The 18,478-nt window shown below is 42.0% G+C and overlaps 1 protein-coding gene across 6 annotated transcripts in view; it reads left to right on the forward strand.

The window, feature by feature from the left end:
- The window catches only part of btbd7 (BTB (POZ) domain containing 7), a 107,532-nt gene that overhangs the window by 46,507 nt on the left and 42,547 nt on the right, over positions 1-18,478 (forward strand). For 5 of the 6 annotated variants that reach the window (XM_072274711.1, XM_072274705.1, XM_072274695.1 and 2 more), the window contains 4 exons: positions 1,433-1,628; positions 5,454-6,536; positions 16,028-16,236; positions 18,364-18,439. In XM_072274711.1, the coding sequence (XP_072130812.1) occupies positions 1,547-1,628; positions 5,454-6,536; positions 16,028-16,236; positions 18,364-18,439 (1,450 nt within the window). In that variant the 5' untranslated portion in view covers positions 1,433-1,546. Of the gene's footprint in view, positions 1-1,432; positions 1,629-5,453; positions 6,537-16,027; positions 16,237-18,068; positions 18,159-18,363; positions 18,440-18,478 lie in introns of those variants that run through there. The other variant, XR_011888128.1, reaches the window with a different exon arrangement.

An 18,478-nucleotide genomic window follows, 5' to 3' on the forward strand; every position in this document is an offset into this window, starting at 1 on the left:
TTTGACTAAAGGTTTAGTAAAGAAAAACAAAAAGAAAAGGGCCCATTTTAATGAAACAGTCCAATGTGCAAGTTGGAGCTCACTTTATACTTTATTGTCGCCAACAATTGGTACTAGAACGTACAATCATCACAGTGATATTTGATTCTGCACTTCACACTCCCTGGATTAAAAATATTAAAATAGTTAAAATTAGTAAAAATTAAAATTTAAATTATAAATCATAAATAGAAAATAGAAAAATGGAAAGTAAGGTAGTGCAAAAAAACCGAGATGCATGTCCGGATATTTGGAGGGTAAGGCCCAGATCCGGGTCAGGATCCGTTCAGCAGTCTTATCACAGTTGCAAAGAAGCTGTTCCCAAATCTGGCCATACGAGTCTTCAAGCTCTTGAGCCTTCTCCCGGAGGGAAGATGGGTGAAAAGTGTGTTGGCCGGGTGGGTCGTGTCCTTGATTAAACTGGCAGCACTGCTCCGACAGCGTGCGGTGTAAAGTGAGTCCACGGACAGAAGACCTCCATTGATTTCCCTGGGCTTCGTCGACTCCCAGCCCACCCCAATTCCACTCCATCCTGCTGTCTATGACCTCTCTTCTCTGGCGTCTTCTCTCCATCTCTCGCCGAACAAAAGACCCAGATTACCTCGTTGTCAGGCACACCACAAGATAAAAACACTCCCTTCATTGGACGGCACACATTCCAAAGCCCCCGTTATCTCTAGCCATTACCCAAACACTACTGCTATAGAAAAACCATTACATTAGCAGTGAAAACTTTCCCAGGGCGTTACAGTTGAAAGCAAGGTTAAATAAATAGGTTTTGAGCTGTCATTTAAGTGTCAGTTGAGTCTGCATCCCTTATAGTTTTACCAATTATCTTTTGGGGGAGATGATTTAAATTTTAGAGTGGCATGTGGAGATGCGTCTCTACCAAATGAGATGTAAGATGCTTCTTCCGTTTGCTAGCCTGCAGGGCACCCTTAGGCAGGGTGTAGCACCCACTTAGCCCCTGATCAGGGTCACGTGAAGCCATGGGAGCAGATGGTGGCATATATCACAAGTCCTGGTTATGATGCCAGGCAGATAATCTCTGAAGAGTATTGATAATGGCTGGGGTTTCCCATCTTGTAAAGACACTGCCCAGAAGAAGGCAATGGCAAACCACTTCTGCAAAAAAATTTGCCGAGAACAATCTTGATCATGGGACTGTGATGCCCATGTTATATGACACGGCACATAATGATGATCATGAAGATGATGGTTTAAATTTGAGAGACCAGTGGAAGAAGACCTGAGAGCTTGAGTAGGATTATAAAACGAAAGTGATTCTGTGATGTTCCTTCACAGTACGAGTCTTCTGGGTTACTTTGCTTTTTAACAATCAATTTTCATCTTGTTTAAACAGCTGCCGATAATTTGTTTTGGTTGTTTTCAGAAATGGCTGAACAAAATTCAAAGAGGGCAGATCTAAAAGTGATGTCCAGCATCCACTGTTGGAGATTGTAGCGGATGACTTGGCTGCCAGCATGCCGCATGGTTTGACCTGAAAATGGGCGTTAATGCTTCGAACTACCCTCACTCTTTCTCTCAGAGGGTAGGAGGAAACTCACAGGCTCAGCAGACATTCATTGGTAAGTTGTGCTTTCTTGATCCAAGGTGCTGATTTGTGATCTTTATGAGTTTAGTATGTACTGTAGATTTGGTTGATGTTTATTTTTATTTATTTAGAGGTAGAGCGTGAAATAGGCCATTCGAGCCGCACTGCCCAGCAACCCTCGATTTAACCCTAGCTTAATCACAGGACAATTTACAATGACCAAAATAACCTGCTAACCTGTACGGTTTTGAACTGTGGGAGGAAACTGGAGCACGTGGGCATTCCACGGGGAGGGCGCACAAACTCCTTACAGAGTTCAATGGTATTGAACTCTGAACTTCCAACGCCCCGAGCTGTAAAAGCGTCACGCTAACTGTTCTGATTTCTGTCTTCTGGTGTCTGAATGACGGTTTGATGCTGGAGATGTAGAGTGTAGTGCTAAGCATAAAGTGTTCCCTATTCCCAGTTACCTTAAATATTTTGGCCATCCCTTTGAACTACTTCAGAGGGACAACCATTTAGAACAGATTTGAGGAAGAATTTCTGTGTCAGAGGGAAGCAAACCTGGAGTTCTTTTCCAAAGGCAGCTGTGGAGACCAGGTCATTGGGAAAATTTAAAGCCATGGTGGCCTAATTCTACTCCTATGAGTTATATTTGGTGGTTATTTTGCTCTTTATAATAATGGAAGTCAGGAAGTTTTAGTATTCCGTTATGTATTTGTGATAAGTTAATTTAAAAACGTCCCATAAATTCCGGTGTATAAGTCAACCCCCCCCCCCCGCCCCATCTTCAAGGTTAAAAAAGTGACTTTTTCATGTTACCTTTGTATAAGCCGACCCCTTTTGTAGAGGTTTTTGATTTAACCAGAAAAGATCACAAGATCTCACATGCTGGTACTCAGCTTCGCCGGATCCAGAACCTGGAAATTTTGTGTACCAGTACCCGCTAGGAAAATAGGCCTACACATTGCAGAGCATTATAAGCAAATTCTTAATAAATAAATCAGGGAGGGAAGTTTTGGATGAGGTCTCCAATGGTAAAGAATCCTCTGAAATGTAACCCCCGTGAAACCATTTAGTGCCCATCGTAATCTCGTTAAAACATTACACAGGGTGATGGGATCAGTACATGTACTCAGTATTGAGTTTGCGACCACCATGTACAAAAGATTAAAACGAATGTGATATGATGCTGGCTTCAAGCTGAAGGTTGTTGATTTTGCTAAAGGAACGAATAATTGTGCAGCTGCTAAGAAGTTTAGTGTAAGTGAGAAGCAAGTGAGAGAGTGGAGAAAGGCAGAGGACACGCTGAGAGAAATGCCAAAGATGAAATGTGCAAACCGCAGGAAAACATGCCAGTGGCCAGAACTGGAAGAAAAAGTTTTAGAGTGGGTGAATCACCAGCGACCGTCTGGATACGTTGCTACCAGAGAAATGATTCGAGATCAAGAGTTGAAATGGGCCGAAAAGCACCGTGAGGTCAGCGAAAATTTCAAAGCTACGTGAAGTTGGTGCACCCGATTTGTGAATAGACGTGATCTTGTGTTGAGACAAAAAACAAAGATTGCTCAGAAGTTGCTAAGCGACTTTGAGAATACGATTACAGCCTTCCAATCATTTGTAATCAAGCATAGAAAGGCACATTCTTACCTGCTCTCACTGATTGGTAACATGGACGAGACACCAATGTTCTTTGATTTTGCTGGCAACCGCACTGTCAATCAGAAGGAGGAGAAAACAGTCCTTGTCAAACCAACTGGACATGAGAAGCAACATTTTACTGTTGTGTTAACGTGTATGGCTGATGGGACCAAACTACCACCGATGCTGATTTTTAAGAGGAAAACATTCCCAAAGAAAGAAAAATTCCCACGGGGTGTTGTTTACGTTCAAGAACGCGGCTGGATGGACGAAGCAGGTTGCTTGAAGTGGGTTAAAGAGGTGTGGCGTCAACGTCCAGAAGGTTTCAGGAAGGAAAAGTCGCTACTTGTCTGGGACACGTTCAAAGTACACTTGTCAGGTGAGACAAAAACAACACTGAAAGCTGAAAATACAGATATTGCATCATCCCCGGTGGTTTGACGTCTGTGCTCCAGCCACTAGATGTGAGTTTAAACAAACCATTCTAAGAGTTCATGCTTCGACAGTGGAACGAATGGATGATGCCTGGAAATCCGTCATTCACTCCAGTGGGAAATATGATGGCCGCATCTCTAGCTACAGTTTGCGAGTGGGTAGCGCAGTCGTGGGAGGAGATGAAGGCCGAGTGCATTGTGAAGGCCTTCAGGAAGTGCAGCATCAGCAATGCTTTGGATGGCACTGAAAATCATTTGCTTTGGGAAGAAGACAGTGGAGATTTGGCAGCCAGTAAAGCTGCAAATGGCGATGTCGAAGCAGAAATTAACAATCCTTACAATGATATGGTGACTGCTGAAGAATGGGACGCGATTTTTGGAGAGTCAGATAATGAAGAGTGTGAGAGTTTCAATCTCTGAACGTTTGACGACAACAGTGTGTGCAAGTAAATTGAGAAACAGAATGTATTTTGTAGATCTTTTGTGTAGATTTCATATGCGTTTGTATTTTCTTTTGTATTTGACTTAAAAACAGCCAATAAACACGACCTGTCTTCCATGTATTCGTTTTTATAGAGTTGGCACCCTCTGTATAAGCCAACTCCCTATTTTAGGACCAAAATTTAGGGCCAGATTCTCGGCGTATTCACCGGAATTTATGGTATCTTGGAAATGGGAAGATTATGGTTAAATGACTAGGATGTTTCAGTCAACTATGGAAATAAACATAGAAGCATAGAAAATAGGTGCAAGAGTAGGCCATTTGGCCCTTCGAGCCTGCACTGCCATTTAGTATGATCATGGCTTATCATCCAACTCAGAACCCTGTACCTGCCTTCTCTCCATACCCCCTGATCCCCGTAGCCACAAGGGCCTTATCTAACTCCCTCTTAAATATAGCCAATGAACTGGCCTCAACTGTTTCCTGTGGCAGAGAATTCCACAGATTCACCACTCTCTGTGTGAAGAAGTTTTTCCTCATCTCGGTCCTAAAAGGCTTCTCCTTTATCCTTAAACTGTGACCCCTCGTTCTGGACTTCCCCAACATCGGGAACAATCTTCCTGCATCGAGCCTGTCCAATCTGTTGAGAATTTTATACGTTTCAAGAAGATCCCCCCGCTCTGTCTTCTAAATTCCAGCCAGTATAAGCCTAGTTGATCCAGTCTTTCATCATATGAAAGTCCTGCCATCCCAGGAATCAATCTGGTGAACCTTCTTTGTTCTCCCTCTATGGCAAGAATGTCTTTCCTCAGATTAGGGGACCAAAACTGCACACAATACTCCAGGTATTGTGAGAGGCATTATAAGAGGCATTCCTGGATTGGTCACCTTTTGACAAAAGAATGGAAGTACTTGAAGGTATGTGTGTGAAAGGTACTTGGCACAGCTTGAAAAGCCTACTGGTTTAAAATGCTGTCTAAGAATACACTACAGAGGGTGAGATAGCAGACTGCAATGGAGTAGAACAGTACAGCACAGGAGCCAGCCCTTCGGCCCATAATGTTGTGCTGAACCAATTATCTTGAAGTATGTCCCACGAAGAAACAATTCAGGGTCTGCAAGTCCTGAGAAATAGGTAGAGGGAATCGTAATACAATGTGGAGATGTGTCATTTCTCAATTAACTGTAAAGAAAGCTACAGTGAAATCAACTTTGATTTTATCAGCAAGTACTCTGTTTTCATGTATTTAGCAGATTACAAAGTAACTTACTAATTTAAAGGAAGAGATTGTTGGTATCAGACACACTAAACACAAAATGTATTTTTGTTTTCATTGCTCAGGAACATCTTCCTACCTACATCACGGATATGGATGTGATTCGAAATTATATAGCCTTGAACATAGCCACGAGAAACCACAAGACAAAAAGAAAAAGAGTTCTGGCCTTGCGACACTGAAGAGGAAATTTATAAAAAGGCGCAAATCTAATCGCTCTGCCGATCACGCAAAGCAGATGCGTGAGCTTCTTTCTGGGTGGGATGTAAGGGATGTGAATGCTTTAGTGGAAGAATATGAAGGCACTGCAGCTTTAAAGGAACTTTCATTGCAAGGAATTTTGGCGCGACCAGATGCACGGACCTTGCAAAGAGATCTAGCAGATCTTTATGAATACAAGTACTGCACTGATGTAGATTTAATATTCCAAGACACTTGCTTTCCAGTACATCGTGCCATTCTTGCAGCGCGATGTCCCTTTTTTAAGACGTTGCTTTCATCATCACCTGAATATGGTGCTGAGATTATGATGGACATAAACACAGCTGGCATAGATTTGCCTATGTTTTCAGCACTGTTACACTACCTGTACACTGGAGAGTTTGGAATAGAGGACTCCAGGTTCCAAAGTGTTGACATCCTGTTACAGCTCACTGAAGAATTTGGAACACCGAATTCTCTGGATGTGGATATGCGAGAACTTTTCGATAACATGTGTTACTATGATGCTATTCTTGGCTTTTCATCCGATTCAGGATTTGTGGAAGCATTTGGAAGAGGTTCAGGTTATTTGGGTGAGGAACTCCGTGGGCATAAGGCTGTTCTATCTGCACGTTCGCCATTTTTCAGGAATCTTCTCCAAAGACGTATAAGGACTGGTGAAGAAATAACAGATCGAACTCTGCAGACACCAACTAGAATCATACTTGATGAGTCTATCATTCCAAAGAAATATGCAAAAGTAATTTTACATTGTATGTATACTGATCTTGTGGACTTGTCTCTTGTATTGCACTGCAATCCATCTGTGGGGAGCCTAAGTGAAGTCCAAGCAATGGTAGCAGGGAAAGGCAACATGTCGAGAGCGGAAGAAGCGATGGAACTTTACCACATAGCTCTCTTTCTGGAATTCAATATGCTCGCCCAAGGTAGGTTTACAATAATTAGAATCGGGTTTAATATCACATGCATATCTCATGAAATTTGTTTTGAGGAAGCAGTACATTATAATGCATAATAATTTAAATTACAATAAGGAATATATTTTTTTTAAATTAAATTAATATACAATGCAAAAATAGTGATGTAGTGTACGTGTGTTCATAGTCCATTCAGAAATCTGATGGTGGGGAAGAAGCTGTTCCTGAAACATTGAGTGTGTCTCTTCAGACTCCTGTATCCCTTCTCGATGGCAACAATGAGAAGAGAGCATACCCTGGATGATGGGGGTCCTTAATGATGGATGCTGCCATTTTGTTCTCAATGCTGGGAGGGTAGTGCCCAGATGGAGCTGACTGAGTTTACAACTTTCTGCAGCTTTTTCTGATCCTGTGTGGTCTAAGCCTGAGATACACCTGTTAAGTGTGTGTGTGTGTGTGTGTATCATTTATTTTCACACTTCAAGTGCATAAGGGAGCTTGAGTGTAGCTAAATGCTAAAGTAAATGTGTGTTCCATGAAAAGCAAAAGTTAAGTTTTAATCTTTCAAGAACTTCAATTATGTATTTGTCAATTTTTCTTCTCTAACTTTGCATTTGTGCAGTAGATCTTTTGATAAAGATTGAAATATCAGGTTTTTTAAAGCAAAAAAAATTGATTGGTTTTAAAATATTGCTTTCAATTGGAGCAAACTTAGCTGTGGATTGTTCTCTGTTTTAAATAATAAAAATCTAAGTTGCAAATTTAGAGCATTGATCAGTATGTGGAAGTAATGTGTTGTGGCCATTGGCTGAGAGAGGGGCTTTATTTGTTAGATTGTAGAAGATTGAGAGGAGATTTGATAGAGGTATACAAATGTATGAGGGGTATACCTCCATCAAATCACCTTTCAATCTTCACATTCCAGGCAATAAGGTTCCACCCTGTTCAATCTTTCCTTACATCTCAATCCTCCGGTCCTGGCAACATCCTTGTAAATTTTCTTGTCTCTGTACTTTTTCAAGCTTATTTACATCTTCCCTGTAGGTAGGTGACAAAAACTGCACACAATACTCCAAACTAGGCCTCACCAAGATCTACAGCTTCAACCTTACTTGGTCAATGACTTGGTCTCCACAGCTGACTGTGGCAATGAATTCAAAGGTTTCAGAGGTACACTTAACGTCAGAAATGTATACAGTATACATCCTGAATGCTTTTTCTTCACAACCATCCACAAAAACAGAGGAGTGCCCCAAAGTTCCACTCTAGCTCCCCTCTCCCTCCTGTGCGTAAGCGACAGCAAGCAACATTCCACCCCCCCATCAGCAAAAAAAAAGCATCGGCACCCGCCACCGAGCACTCAAGCGTGAACAAAGCAACAGTGAAGACACAGACTTGCAGTACTCCAAAGACTGCAGTGTTCACCCAGTATTTGACATACCACAGGCTCTCTCTATCCCTAATAAGGGAGAAAGAGGTGTCTCCGTTTCACAGCGAGCAGGGAGACATAACAAACAACTCGCTGGTTTATGATGATAAAAGTCCGTTACGTTGCTTTTTTAGAGCTCAGTGCCCAAAGATCTCAAGTCTCTGGGCACACAGCCGTAGATATTCCGACTCCCTGACGACACATGGGTGTCTTGCTATGACACCGACCTTGATCCAGAGCCCCGAGATCCTAGGCCTCCAAAGCAGAGCTGAACTCTTAGGCCGAGCCCTTGGCGTGCCGAACAACGACCAGTTTTGAAACCCTGAGAGTGGGTCCCATTCCCGCAAAGGACCGTAGTCAGTATGTAACTCCAGGTCAGGGTCTTCAAAAGATCCCTGAAAGGGAAAAATAAGGTATTAAACATGGAAATAGAGCTGTTTCCGAAGATGCAAGCGAAGGATTCGCTGTTCTGCGCCATCATCACTCCGCTCCACCTCCAAGAATTCTTGAGATTCTCTACCCTCTGGCTGAAGAAAGTCCTCCTCATCCCTCTGGTCCTAGACTGACCCACTGTAGGAAACATCCTCTCCAAATCCACTCTATCTAGGTCTTTCAATATTCAAGCAACACACACAAAATGCTGGAGGAACTCAGCAGGCCAGACAGCATCTATGGGGGAAAAAGTACACAAGTTTCAGGCTGAGACAGATGTGTTGCTTGGATTTTTTTCTTTCAATATTGGAAGCAGCATCTCCAACACCATCACATTGAGCATGGGGGCTCCCCGGGGCTGTGTGCTCAGTCCACTGCTGTTCACTCTGCTGACCCATGACTGCTGCAACACACAGCTCGAACCACATCATCAAGTTTGCCGATGACACGACCGTGGTGGGTCTCATCAGCAAGAACAATGAGTCAGCATACAGAGAGGAGATGCAGCGGTTAACGGACTGGTGCAGAGCCAACAGCCTGTCTCTGAATGTGAACAAAAGAGATGGTTGTTGACTTCAGGAGGACACGGAATGACCACTCTCCACTGAACATCGACATCTCCTCCGTACAGATCGTTAAGAGCACCAAATTTCTTGGTGTTCACCTGGCAGAGAATCTCACCTGGTCCCTCAACACCAGCTGCATAGCAGAGAAAGCCCAGCAGCGTCTCTACTTTCTGTGAAGGCTGAGAAAAGTCCACCCCCCCACCCCCCATCCTCACCACATTCCACAGAGGTTGTATTGAGAACATCCCGAGCAGCTGCATCACTGCCTGGTTCGGAAATTGTACCATCTCGGATCGCAAGACCCTGCAGTGGATAGTGAGGTCAGCTGAGAAGATCATCGGGATCTCTCTTCCTGCCATTACAGACATTTACACAACACACTGCATCCGTAAAGCAAACAGCATTATGAAGGACCCCATGCATCCCTCATACAAACTCTTCTCCCTCCTGCCATCTGGAAAAAGGCACCGAAGCATTAGGTCTCTCACGACCAGACTATGTAACAGTTTCTTCCGACCAGACTATGTAACAGTTTCTTCCCCCAAGCCATCAGACTCCTCTATACCCAGAGCCTGGACTGACACCAACCTGCTGCCCTCTACTGTGCCTATTGTCTTGTTTATTATATATTGTCATGCCTGCACTGTTTTGTGCACTTTTTGCAGTCCTGGGTAGGTGTGTAGTCTAGTGTAGTTTTGTGTTGTTTTATGTAGTTCAGTGTAGTTTTTGTATTGTTCATGTAGCACCATGTTCCTGAAAAACATTCTTGTTTTTACTGTGTACTGTACCAGCAGTTATGGTCGAAATGACAATAAAAAGTAACTTTACTTGATTCAATAGGTTTCAATGACGTCTCCCGCTTATTCTTCTAAACTCCAATGAGTATGTGCCCAAAGCCATCAAATGTTCCTCATAAGCTAACCCTTTCATTCCAGAATCATTCTTATGAACCTCCCCTGGACACCTTCCAAAGCCAGCATATCTTTTCTTTGATAAGGGGCCAAAACTACTTAAATACTCCAAGTGTGGTCTGACCAGTGCCTTATAAAGCCTCAGCATTATATCCTTGCTCTTATCTTCCCATTCTCTCAAAATGAATGTTAACATTGCACTTGCCTTCCTCACTACAGACTCAGCCTGCAAGTTAACCTTCGGGGAATCCTGCATAAGGACTCCTAAGTCCCTTTGTACCTCTGATTTTTGAATCGTCTCCCTGTCTAGAAAATAACCTCAAGACAGCATCTATCACGAAGGACATGGCCTCTTCTTGTACAGTCATCAGGGAGGAGGTGCAGGAACCTGAAGACACTCAGCTTTTTCCCTTCCTCCATTAGATAGTCCATGAACATGACTGAATATTACTTTCTTTGCTCTATTTATTTTTAAATTTATAATTATTTCTTTGCACTATACCGCTGCCCCAAAGCAACAAGGACAGGTGTGTAAAAAGGGCCCGTAGGGTCATTGGGGACCCCAGTCACCCCAAACACAATCTATTCCTGCGGCTACCATCTGGGAAACGGTACTGCAGCATAAAAGCCAGGACTAACAGGCTTCTTCCACCAGACCATCAGACTGATGAACTCGCATTAATTTGAGTGTACTCTATATTACATTGACTGTTCTATTTACTATAAATTACTATGATTGCACATGGCACATTTAGATGGAGACGTAACAAAGATTTTTACGTCTCATGTATGCGAAGGATGTAAGAAATAAAGTCAACTCAATTCAATACAGATGCGCTGGGCTATCCGCACCACTCTCTGCAGAGTCCTGCAATTGAGGGAGGTACAGTTCCCATACCAGGCAGTGATGCAGCCAGTCAGGAAGCTCTCAATTGTGCCCTTGTAGAGAGTTCTTGGGATTTGGGGGCCCATACTAAATTTCCACAACTGTCTGAGGTGAAAGAGGTGCTGTTGTGCTTTTTTCACCATACACCTGGTGTGTACAGACCCTGTGAGGCCCTCGGTGATGTGGATGCCGAGGAACTTAAAGCTGTTCATAATGATAAATCTAGTTGCTGTGTACTTCTCTGACAATATCTATCTTTCATTTGTTAATCTGAGGCTGACATTAGAAGTGTGAAATATTAAATCTAGTAAAATTTCACCATGGTAGTGAGTGGGCGAGCTGTTACTTTATTTTGGTAGACTGATCAATACTTTTATAGGCAGTCACAAGCGCTTTGATTTGTCCACTTTAATCCACTGTGAGTATATCACATGGAGTATATCGTGAATCAGAATCAGGTTTAATATGCTGTGAAATGAGGTGTATTGCAATACATAATACTATCAATCACAATAAGGAGTATATACACATTTAAAAAAAAGAAAATTAAACAAGTAGTACAAAAAGAGAGGGGAAAAATACTGAGGCAATGTTCATGGGTTCATTATCCGTTTAGAAATCTGATGGTGGAGGGGAAGAAGCTGTTTCTAAACTATTAAGTGTGTGTCTTCAGGCTCCTGTATCTCCGCTGTGATGGTATCAAAGAGGGCATGTCCTGGGTGGTGGGGGGAGGGTGTCTTTCATAACGGGTGCTGGCATTTTGAGGCATCACCTTTTGAAGATGTCCTGGATGCTGGGGGAGCTACTACTTATGATGAAGCTGGCGGAGTTTGTAACTTTCTTCAGTATATTGGGATCCTGTGCAGTGGCCCCTCCATACCAGACGTTGACACAACCAGTTAGAATGTTTTTCACGGTACTTCTGTAGAAATTTGAGAGTTGTAGAATGTGGAGCTATTTGTATCTTTGATCAATGTGTAGGCCTTTGGAGTGCTGTGATCCACCTTGAATTTTCTTGATCAATCATTCCATGTGAAATTTTCTCTGCACTGTTGAAGACTTTAATGTACTTAACATGTACTTTATAGTAACTAAAACCTGTGGTATATTGAAAAGCCTGGATAGTAGACATGGAGAGGATGTTTCCTGCAGCTGGGGTGTCTAGGACCAGAGGGCGCAGCCTCAGAATAGAAGGATGTTCCTTGGGAACAGAGATGAGGATGAATTTCTGTAGCCCAACAGTGGGGAATCTGTGGAACTCATTGCTACAGATGGCTGTGGAGGCCAAGTCATTGAGTATGTTTAAAGCAGAGGTTGATAGGCCAGAGTATCAAAGGTTACAGGGCAAAGGCAGAAGAATGGGGTTGAGAGGGTTAATAAATCAAACATGATGGAAAGGTGGAGCAGATTTGATGGGCTGAATAGCCTAATTCTGCTCCTGTGTTTTGTGGTGCAAATTTAATATGGTATGATCAAGAAAACTGACAGAAGAATGGTTATTCTAGTCAGAACAAAGCTGAGAGATATGCAGATGTTCAGCATCAGTGTAGTTTATCTCAATAAAAAGCATTTTCAGTCGCAGAGGGAATGACAGGTGGAGAATAGAGACTTAATGTCTTTCAAAATCAAGAATGTTCTGCCAGAAAGGGTATTGGAAGCAGATTCAGCAGCAGTTTGGAGATTTGGACAAACTTTTGATGGAACTACCAGGACATGGCTATGGGAAAGAGCAGAAGAATAAATAGCTCTTCCACATCCAAATGATCCCTGGTGCATAGTGTTTATGAATAGCTGATCATGATCTTCGATAGCCATGGCTTTTATCAAAAAATAGTTTTGTAGATTCATTGTTTAATGTTATTTCTAGTACACAAACGTAAAGGAGAACAAAATGATTGTTACTCCGAATCAACACACACACACAATGCTGGAGGAACTCAGCAGGTCAGACAGCATCCATGGGGAAAAAGTAAGCAGTTGACGTTTCGGGCTGAGAAGGAAAGGGGGAAGATGCCAAAATAAAAAGGTGGACAAAAGGGAAGGAGGCTAGCTGGAAAGTGATAGGTGAAGCCAGGTGGGTGGGAAAGGACTGGAGAAGAAAGAATCTGATGAGAGAGGAGAGTGGACCATAGGAGAAAGGAAGGTTATTCAGAATGTACTGCAGGACAAAGAAACACAGTAAGATAAAGAACACAATAAAAAAAAAACTCAGTGAATATATAAGAATTATATATACAGTACTGTGCAAAGGTCATAGGCACATAAAGCTTGGATGCCAAACCTTTTGCACAGTAATGTATTTGTCAATGTGGAGCAGAGAGCAAGTTTGTAAATCTGGCATGAGCAAAAGATGTTGCGAATGGCAAGGGTGGAGCGCCACAGAACGGGTGTGGGAAAGGTGTCAGAGGAGGATTGGCATGGGCAGGGGTGATGCATGTGTAGACACACCCAGCCCTGAGACATCAGACAAGGTCATTTGATTCCAAACAATTGGTTTATTGATCATTACAAGATGCCTCTCTGGTGCTTCCCGCTCCTTCTCCTCTTCCTTTCCCTCTTCCCAGTCATGTTTCCCAAACTATGAGCCCCTTGGGCTGTAGACTATTTGAGCGATGTGATCAACAGGCATCAAACAGCACACCCTGATGTCGTCCCCACTATTTTGGGGAATTTTAACCAGGCTAGCTTGAAAAAGTCACTAAATAAATTATCATCATGTAGTAACAGAGGAAACAACACATTGGAGCACTGTTACACCACCATCAAGTGCACTTACCGTGCTATTCCACACCCACACTTTGGAAAGTTTGATCATCTGGCTGTATTTCTACGCCCTGAGTATAGGCAGAGACTGAAGACTGCAGCACCAGTAGTGAGGACCAAGAAGATAATGGACAAGGGAAGCACAGGAGCACTTACAGGACTGCTTTGAATCACTGATCTGGACTGTATTCAGAGATTCATCTTCGAGTCTGAGTAGGCCGCAGTTGTTACTGACTTCATTAAAACCTGTGTGGATGAGTATGTGCCTACAAAGACTTGCTATACATTTCCAAAACAAAAAGCTCTGTCTCTGAGGCCGATATCAGGCTTTCTTTTAGGAGGGTGAACCCTCGCAAGATGGCTGGCCCTGATGGAGTACCTGGTAACAATCTGAAAACTTGTGCTAACCAGCTGTCAGGTGTACTCAAAGACATTTTCAATCTCTCACTGCTACAGTTGGAATTTCGTACCTGCTTCAAAAGGGCAACCACTACACCAGTGCTCAAGAAGAGCATTGTGAGCTTCCTTAACAAACTGTCATTCAGTAACACTCACAGTTGCAGTGATGAAATGCTTTGAGAGGTTGGTCATGGCTCGAATGAATCCCTGCCTCAGCAAGGACCTGGACCCACTTCAGTCTGCTATCGACACAATAGGTCTACAGCAGATGCGATCTCAATAGCTCTTCTCACGGCCTTAGACCATCTGGACAATACTAACACTTATGTTAGAATGCTCACAAACAAGAAAAAATCTGCAGATGCTGGAAATATGAGCAACACACACAAAATGCTGGAGTAACTCAGCAGGCCAGGCAGCATCTATGGGGAAAATAGGTACAGTCGATGTTTCGGGCCAAAACCCTTCAGCATACTGGAGAAGGGTTTCGGCCCAAAATGTTGACTGTAATTTTTTCCATAGGTGCTGCCTGGCCTGCTGAGTTCCTCCAGCATTTCTTGTGTGTATGTCAGAATGCTATTTGTTGACTATAGCTCAGTGTTAAACACCATCATTCCTACAGTCTTGATTGAAAAGCTACAGAACCTGGACCTCTGTACTTCCCTCTGCAATTGGATCCTCGGCTTCATGACCAGAAGACCACAATCTGTGTAGATTGGTAATGATATCTCCTCCTCACTGACGATCAACACTGGTACATCTCGGGAGTGTGCTTAGCCACTGCTCTACTCTCTATATACACATAACTGTGTGGCTAGACATAGCTCAAATACCATCTATAAATTTGCTGTTGATACAACCATTGCTGGTAGAATCTCAGATGGAGATGAGAGGGCGTGCAGGAGCAAGGTATACCAACTAGCTGGGGGTCATAGGAACAACCTTACACTCAGTGCCAGTAAGAAGAAAGAGGTGATTGTGAACTTCAGGAAAGGTAAGGCGAAGGAGCACATGCCAATCCTCATAGAGGGATCAGATGTGGAGAGAGTTTACCGTTTCAAGTTCCTGGGGTCAAGATCTCTGAGGATTTAACCTGGTCCCAACACATCGATGCAGAAAGCAAGACAACAGCTATATTTCATCAGGAGTTTGAGGAGACTTAGTTTGTTATCTAAAACACTCAAACTTCTACAGATGTACTCTGTAGAGCATTCTTACTGGCTGCATCACCATCTGGTATGGGGAGGGGAGTGGTTGTTGCTGTACAAGATCGAAAGAAGCTACAGAGAGTTGTAAAATTAGTCAGCTCCCATCATGGGTACTAGCCTCCATAGTATCCAAGACATCTTCAAGGAGCAGTGCCTCAGAAAGGCGACATCCATCATTACGGACCCCCACCACCCAGGGCATGCCCTCTTCTCACTGTTACCATTAGGTAGGAGGTATAGAAGCCTGAAGGCACGCACTCAGTGATTCAGGAACAGCTTCTTCCCCTCTGCCATCTGATTTCTGAATGGACATTGAACCCTTGGACACTACCTCACTTTTATTATTTCTGTTTTTGCACTACTATTCTTAATTTAACTGTTTAATATACATATACTGTATATACTGGCTTCAGTTTACTTATTTATCATGTACTGCATTGTACTGTTGTCACTAGGTTAACAAATATCATGACATTTGCCGGTGGTATTAAACCTAATCCTGATTCCTGCCCCCTTCCCACTCTCAGTCCACAACAGAGACCCATATCGGAATCAGGTTTATCATCACTCACATAAATCACGATTTTTTTTGTCTGCAACAGTACAGTGCAATACATAAAATTTCTACAATACTGTGCAAAAGCCTTGGACACTCTAGTTATAGTCATATATGTGTCCAGGACCTTTGCACAGTACTGTACATGGGTTAATTGTATGCTCATAAAGTGACGCTGGGCGCAGGAGTGATGACATAAGGTGCCTCTGACAGGAGATGATAGAGTGGTGGTGGTTGGGGGTGTGGAGGGGTGGGTTAATGGGTGAGGTTACTACTTGGGGAAAGTAACTGTTTTTGAGTCTGGTGGTCTGTGTAGCTCTAAATACATATGAAAACATAAATATTTGCAGGATGTGAAGATATTGTGGCGGAGAGCATCTCCCTCGACACGCTGATTTCCATTCTGAGCTGGAGTTCGCAGCCTTACGGCTCTAAGTGGGTTTACCGACAGGCAATTAATTTTCTGTGTGAGGAATTCACTTCAGTCATGATCTCTGATGTGTTCTTTGAGCTCAGCATGGACTATTTGTCTGCTGTACTTCAGTCAGACTATTTGCAGGTATTAGTTTTCATTTACTGTATTTTGACACAAGCTAAGATAATCTGGTTTTTCAGTGGAGTCATAATTCAGCAAAGTTAGTTGTACAGAGCTAATGGAGTAGAAAAATTGTAACAAATTCATGAAATCTGAAAATAAATTTACAACTTTGGGTATAGAAATGGTGGTATAGAAAGTAGAAAATTTAGTTCTTGATGTTTTGATCCAAGGTTCTTTTAGCAGCCAGGAAAGAGGCACATAACCTGTTGCTTCATGTTTGTTTTATTAAGAGTTGATAGAACAAAGAGAAATTGAAACAGACAGATGGCACCAAGTAAAAAACAGCTATTTTTATACTGCTGTGATAAGAAAAATTCCATTCACATCTGTAGATAGGGAGGGAAAGGAGGGAACGTTGACTCAGACCATGAGAGGCCTGCGTCGGGCATTTTCATGCCTTACAAGGCGCAGATTGGAAGTCTGTGTGGGGCGCCACTCCTTGCACAGACACTAGAGATCACTAGACGAACACCTTAACCACTTGGCCACTTGCCCAACATCTGTAGATGAGGGACAACTAATTAGAAAGTACTCATTCAAATACTGCAGTACCAAGTTAACCAGTGAGAAAGCACTTATTATCTTAATGCAGAAAAATGTTTCCAGAGCTTTCTGGAATTATACTTTGTATCGCCACTAGAGGCAGATTAAACTTGCATAAAAGACAAACAGATAATTAATTGTTAAACGGCAAAGAAAATTACAATTGAACAGTTTAATCTAAGAATTAAACAGTCAGATCCCATGTCTCTGTCAAATGTGGAGCTGAACTTTGCTTGCTAGAATTGATGCATCTCATCTTGAGCAAACGTTAATAAATTAATGATATTTTCAGGAATACCTCTACTTATCATTGTCCCACATTTAACAGAGGGAAGATGTCTTCAAGTGCAGGTGATATTCAAAGCACTTGTAATATTTTAAGTGAAAAATTGCTTAAGTAGCTTAAATGGTGAATTATTTCAAAGAAATTTGAGCAACTTGCACGCAAAATGCTGGAAGAACTCAGCAGGTCAGATAGCATCTATCGAAATGAATAAACAGTCGATGTTTTGGGCTGAGACCCTTTATTAGGATGTCTGTAGAATGTGCTCACCTGTGCTCAAAGAAATTTGAATATGCTTCCTGAAAATTTCAATATCAAACATTAGAATCCTTATTTTTTTAATATATGTGCAGTTTCATGAGATTAACACAAGCTTGTTTGGAATGGTTCTTTATGGAAGGATTCATTCAGACTGTAAAATCATAAGCAGATACTTTTTAGTGGGGAAGGATTCTAGATTGGAACACGGCAGAGAAAGAATTTGTTTCAATTAATGAATTGAGTCCTGATGCAGGGCCTCGGCCCAACACATTGAGTGTTTATTCATTTCAGATGATGCCTGACCTGAGTTCATCCAGCATTTTGTGTGGGTTGCTCTGGATTTCCAACATCTGCAGAATTTCTCATGTTTAAGAATTAATTCTGATAGTTTGTCTTTACATTCTCTGACAAATTTTTGGGTCAGGAGTTGAAATATAACATATAGCTCAAAGTTCAATGTAAATTTATTATCAAATTACATATATATCACCATATTCCACCCAGAGATTCATTTTCTTGCCAAGGTGGTGCTGGCTAACTATCTTATTTGTTCTCTAGTTTCCTATTTTATTTTTAAAAAATTGTCCATCCTTGGAGGAGAAAGTAGAACTTAAGCTCATTGAATGTGTGTGGTCAGTGTAAATACCATTCTTTTTTATGCAGTTTGTGCACAAATTGGTTTATATTTGTGCTTCATAATCCATAGAAACAGACGATTATATAAATGTCCAAAGTAAACATATTGTCTGATTATGCATCCAGCAAGCAAAAATCCAGGACTGAGATTCTGAACAAGGTAATTGGGGTGAAGGAAATGGTAATATTAATTGATTCTTTTTTTTTTTGTTAATGCATGCTTTAGATGGGAAGGAAAGGGTTAACTTAAACAATAGTGGATATAGTTTAAATCTTCAAAACAATATCAATTTCATTTTCATTTTTTTTTACCCTTCGCTAAATAAATTAACAATTTATTTATTTAAGGCATTTATTTATTTAAGGCTAGTGAGCAAGATATCCTGAAATACATGAACAAGTGGGGAGAACATCAGCTCATTAAACAGATGGCAGAGAGAGGTGAGGAATTCCTAGTTAAATTTTACATTACTTTTTAAA

Source organism: Mobula birostris, chromosome 1 (assembly GCF_030028105.1).
Source record: "Mobula birostris isolate sMobBir1 chromosome 1, sMobBir1.hap1, whole genome shotgun sequence".
NCBI lineage: Eukaryota > Metazoa > Chordata > Chondrichthyes > Myliobatiformes > Myliobatidae > Mobula > Mobula birostris.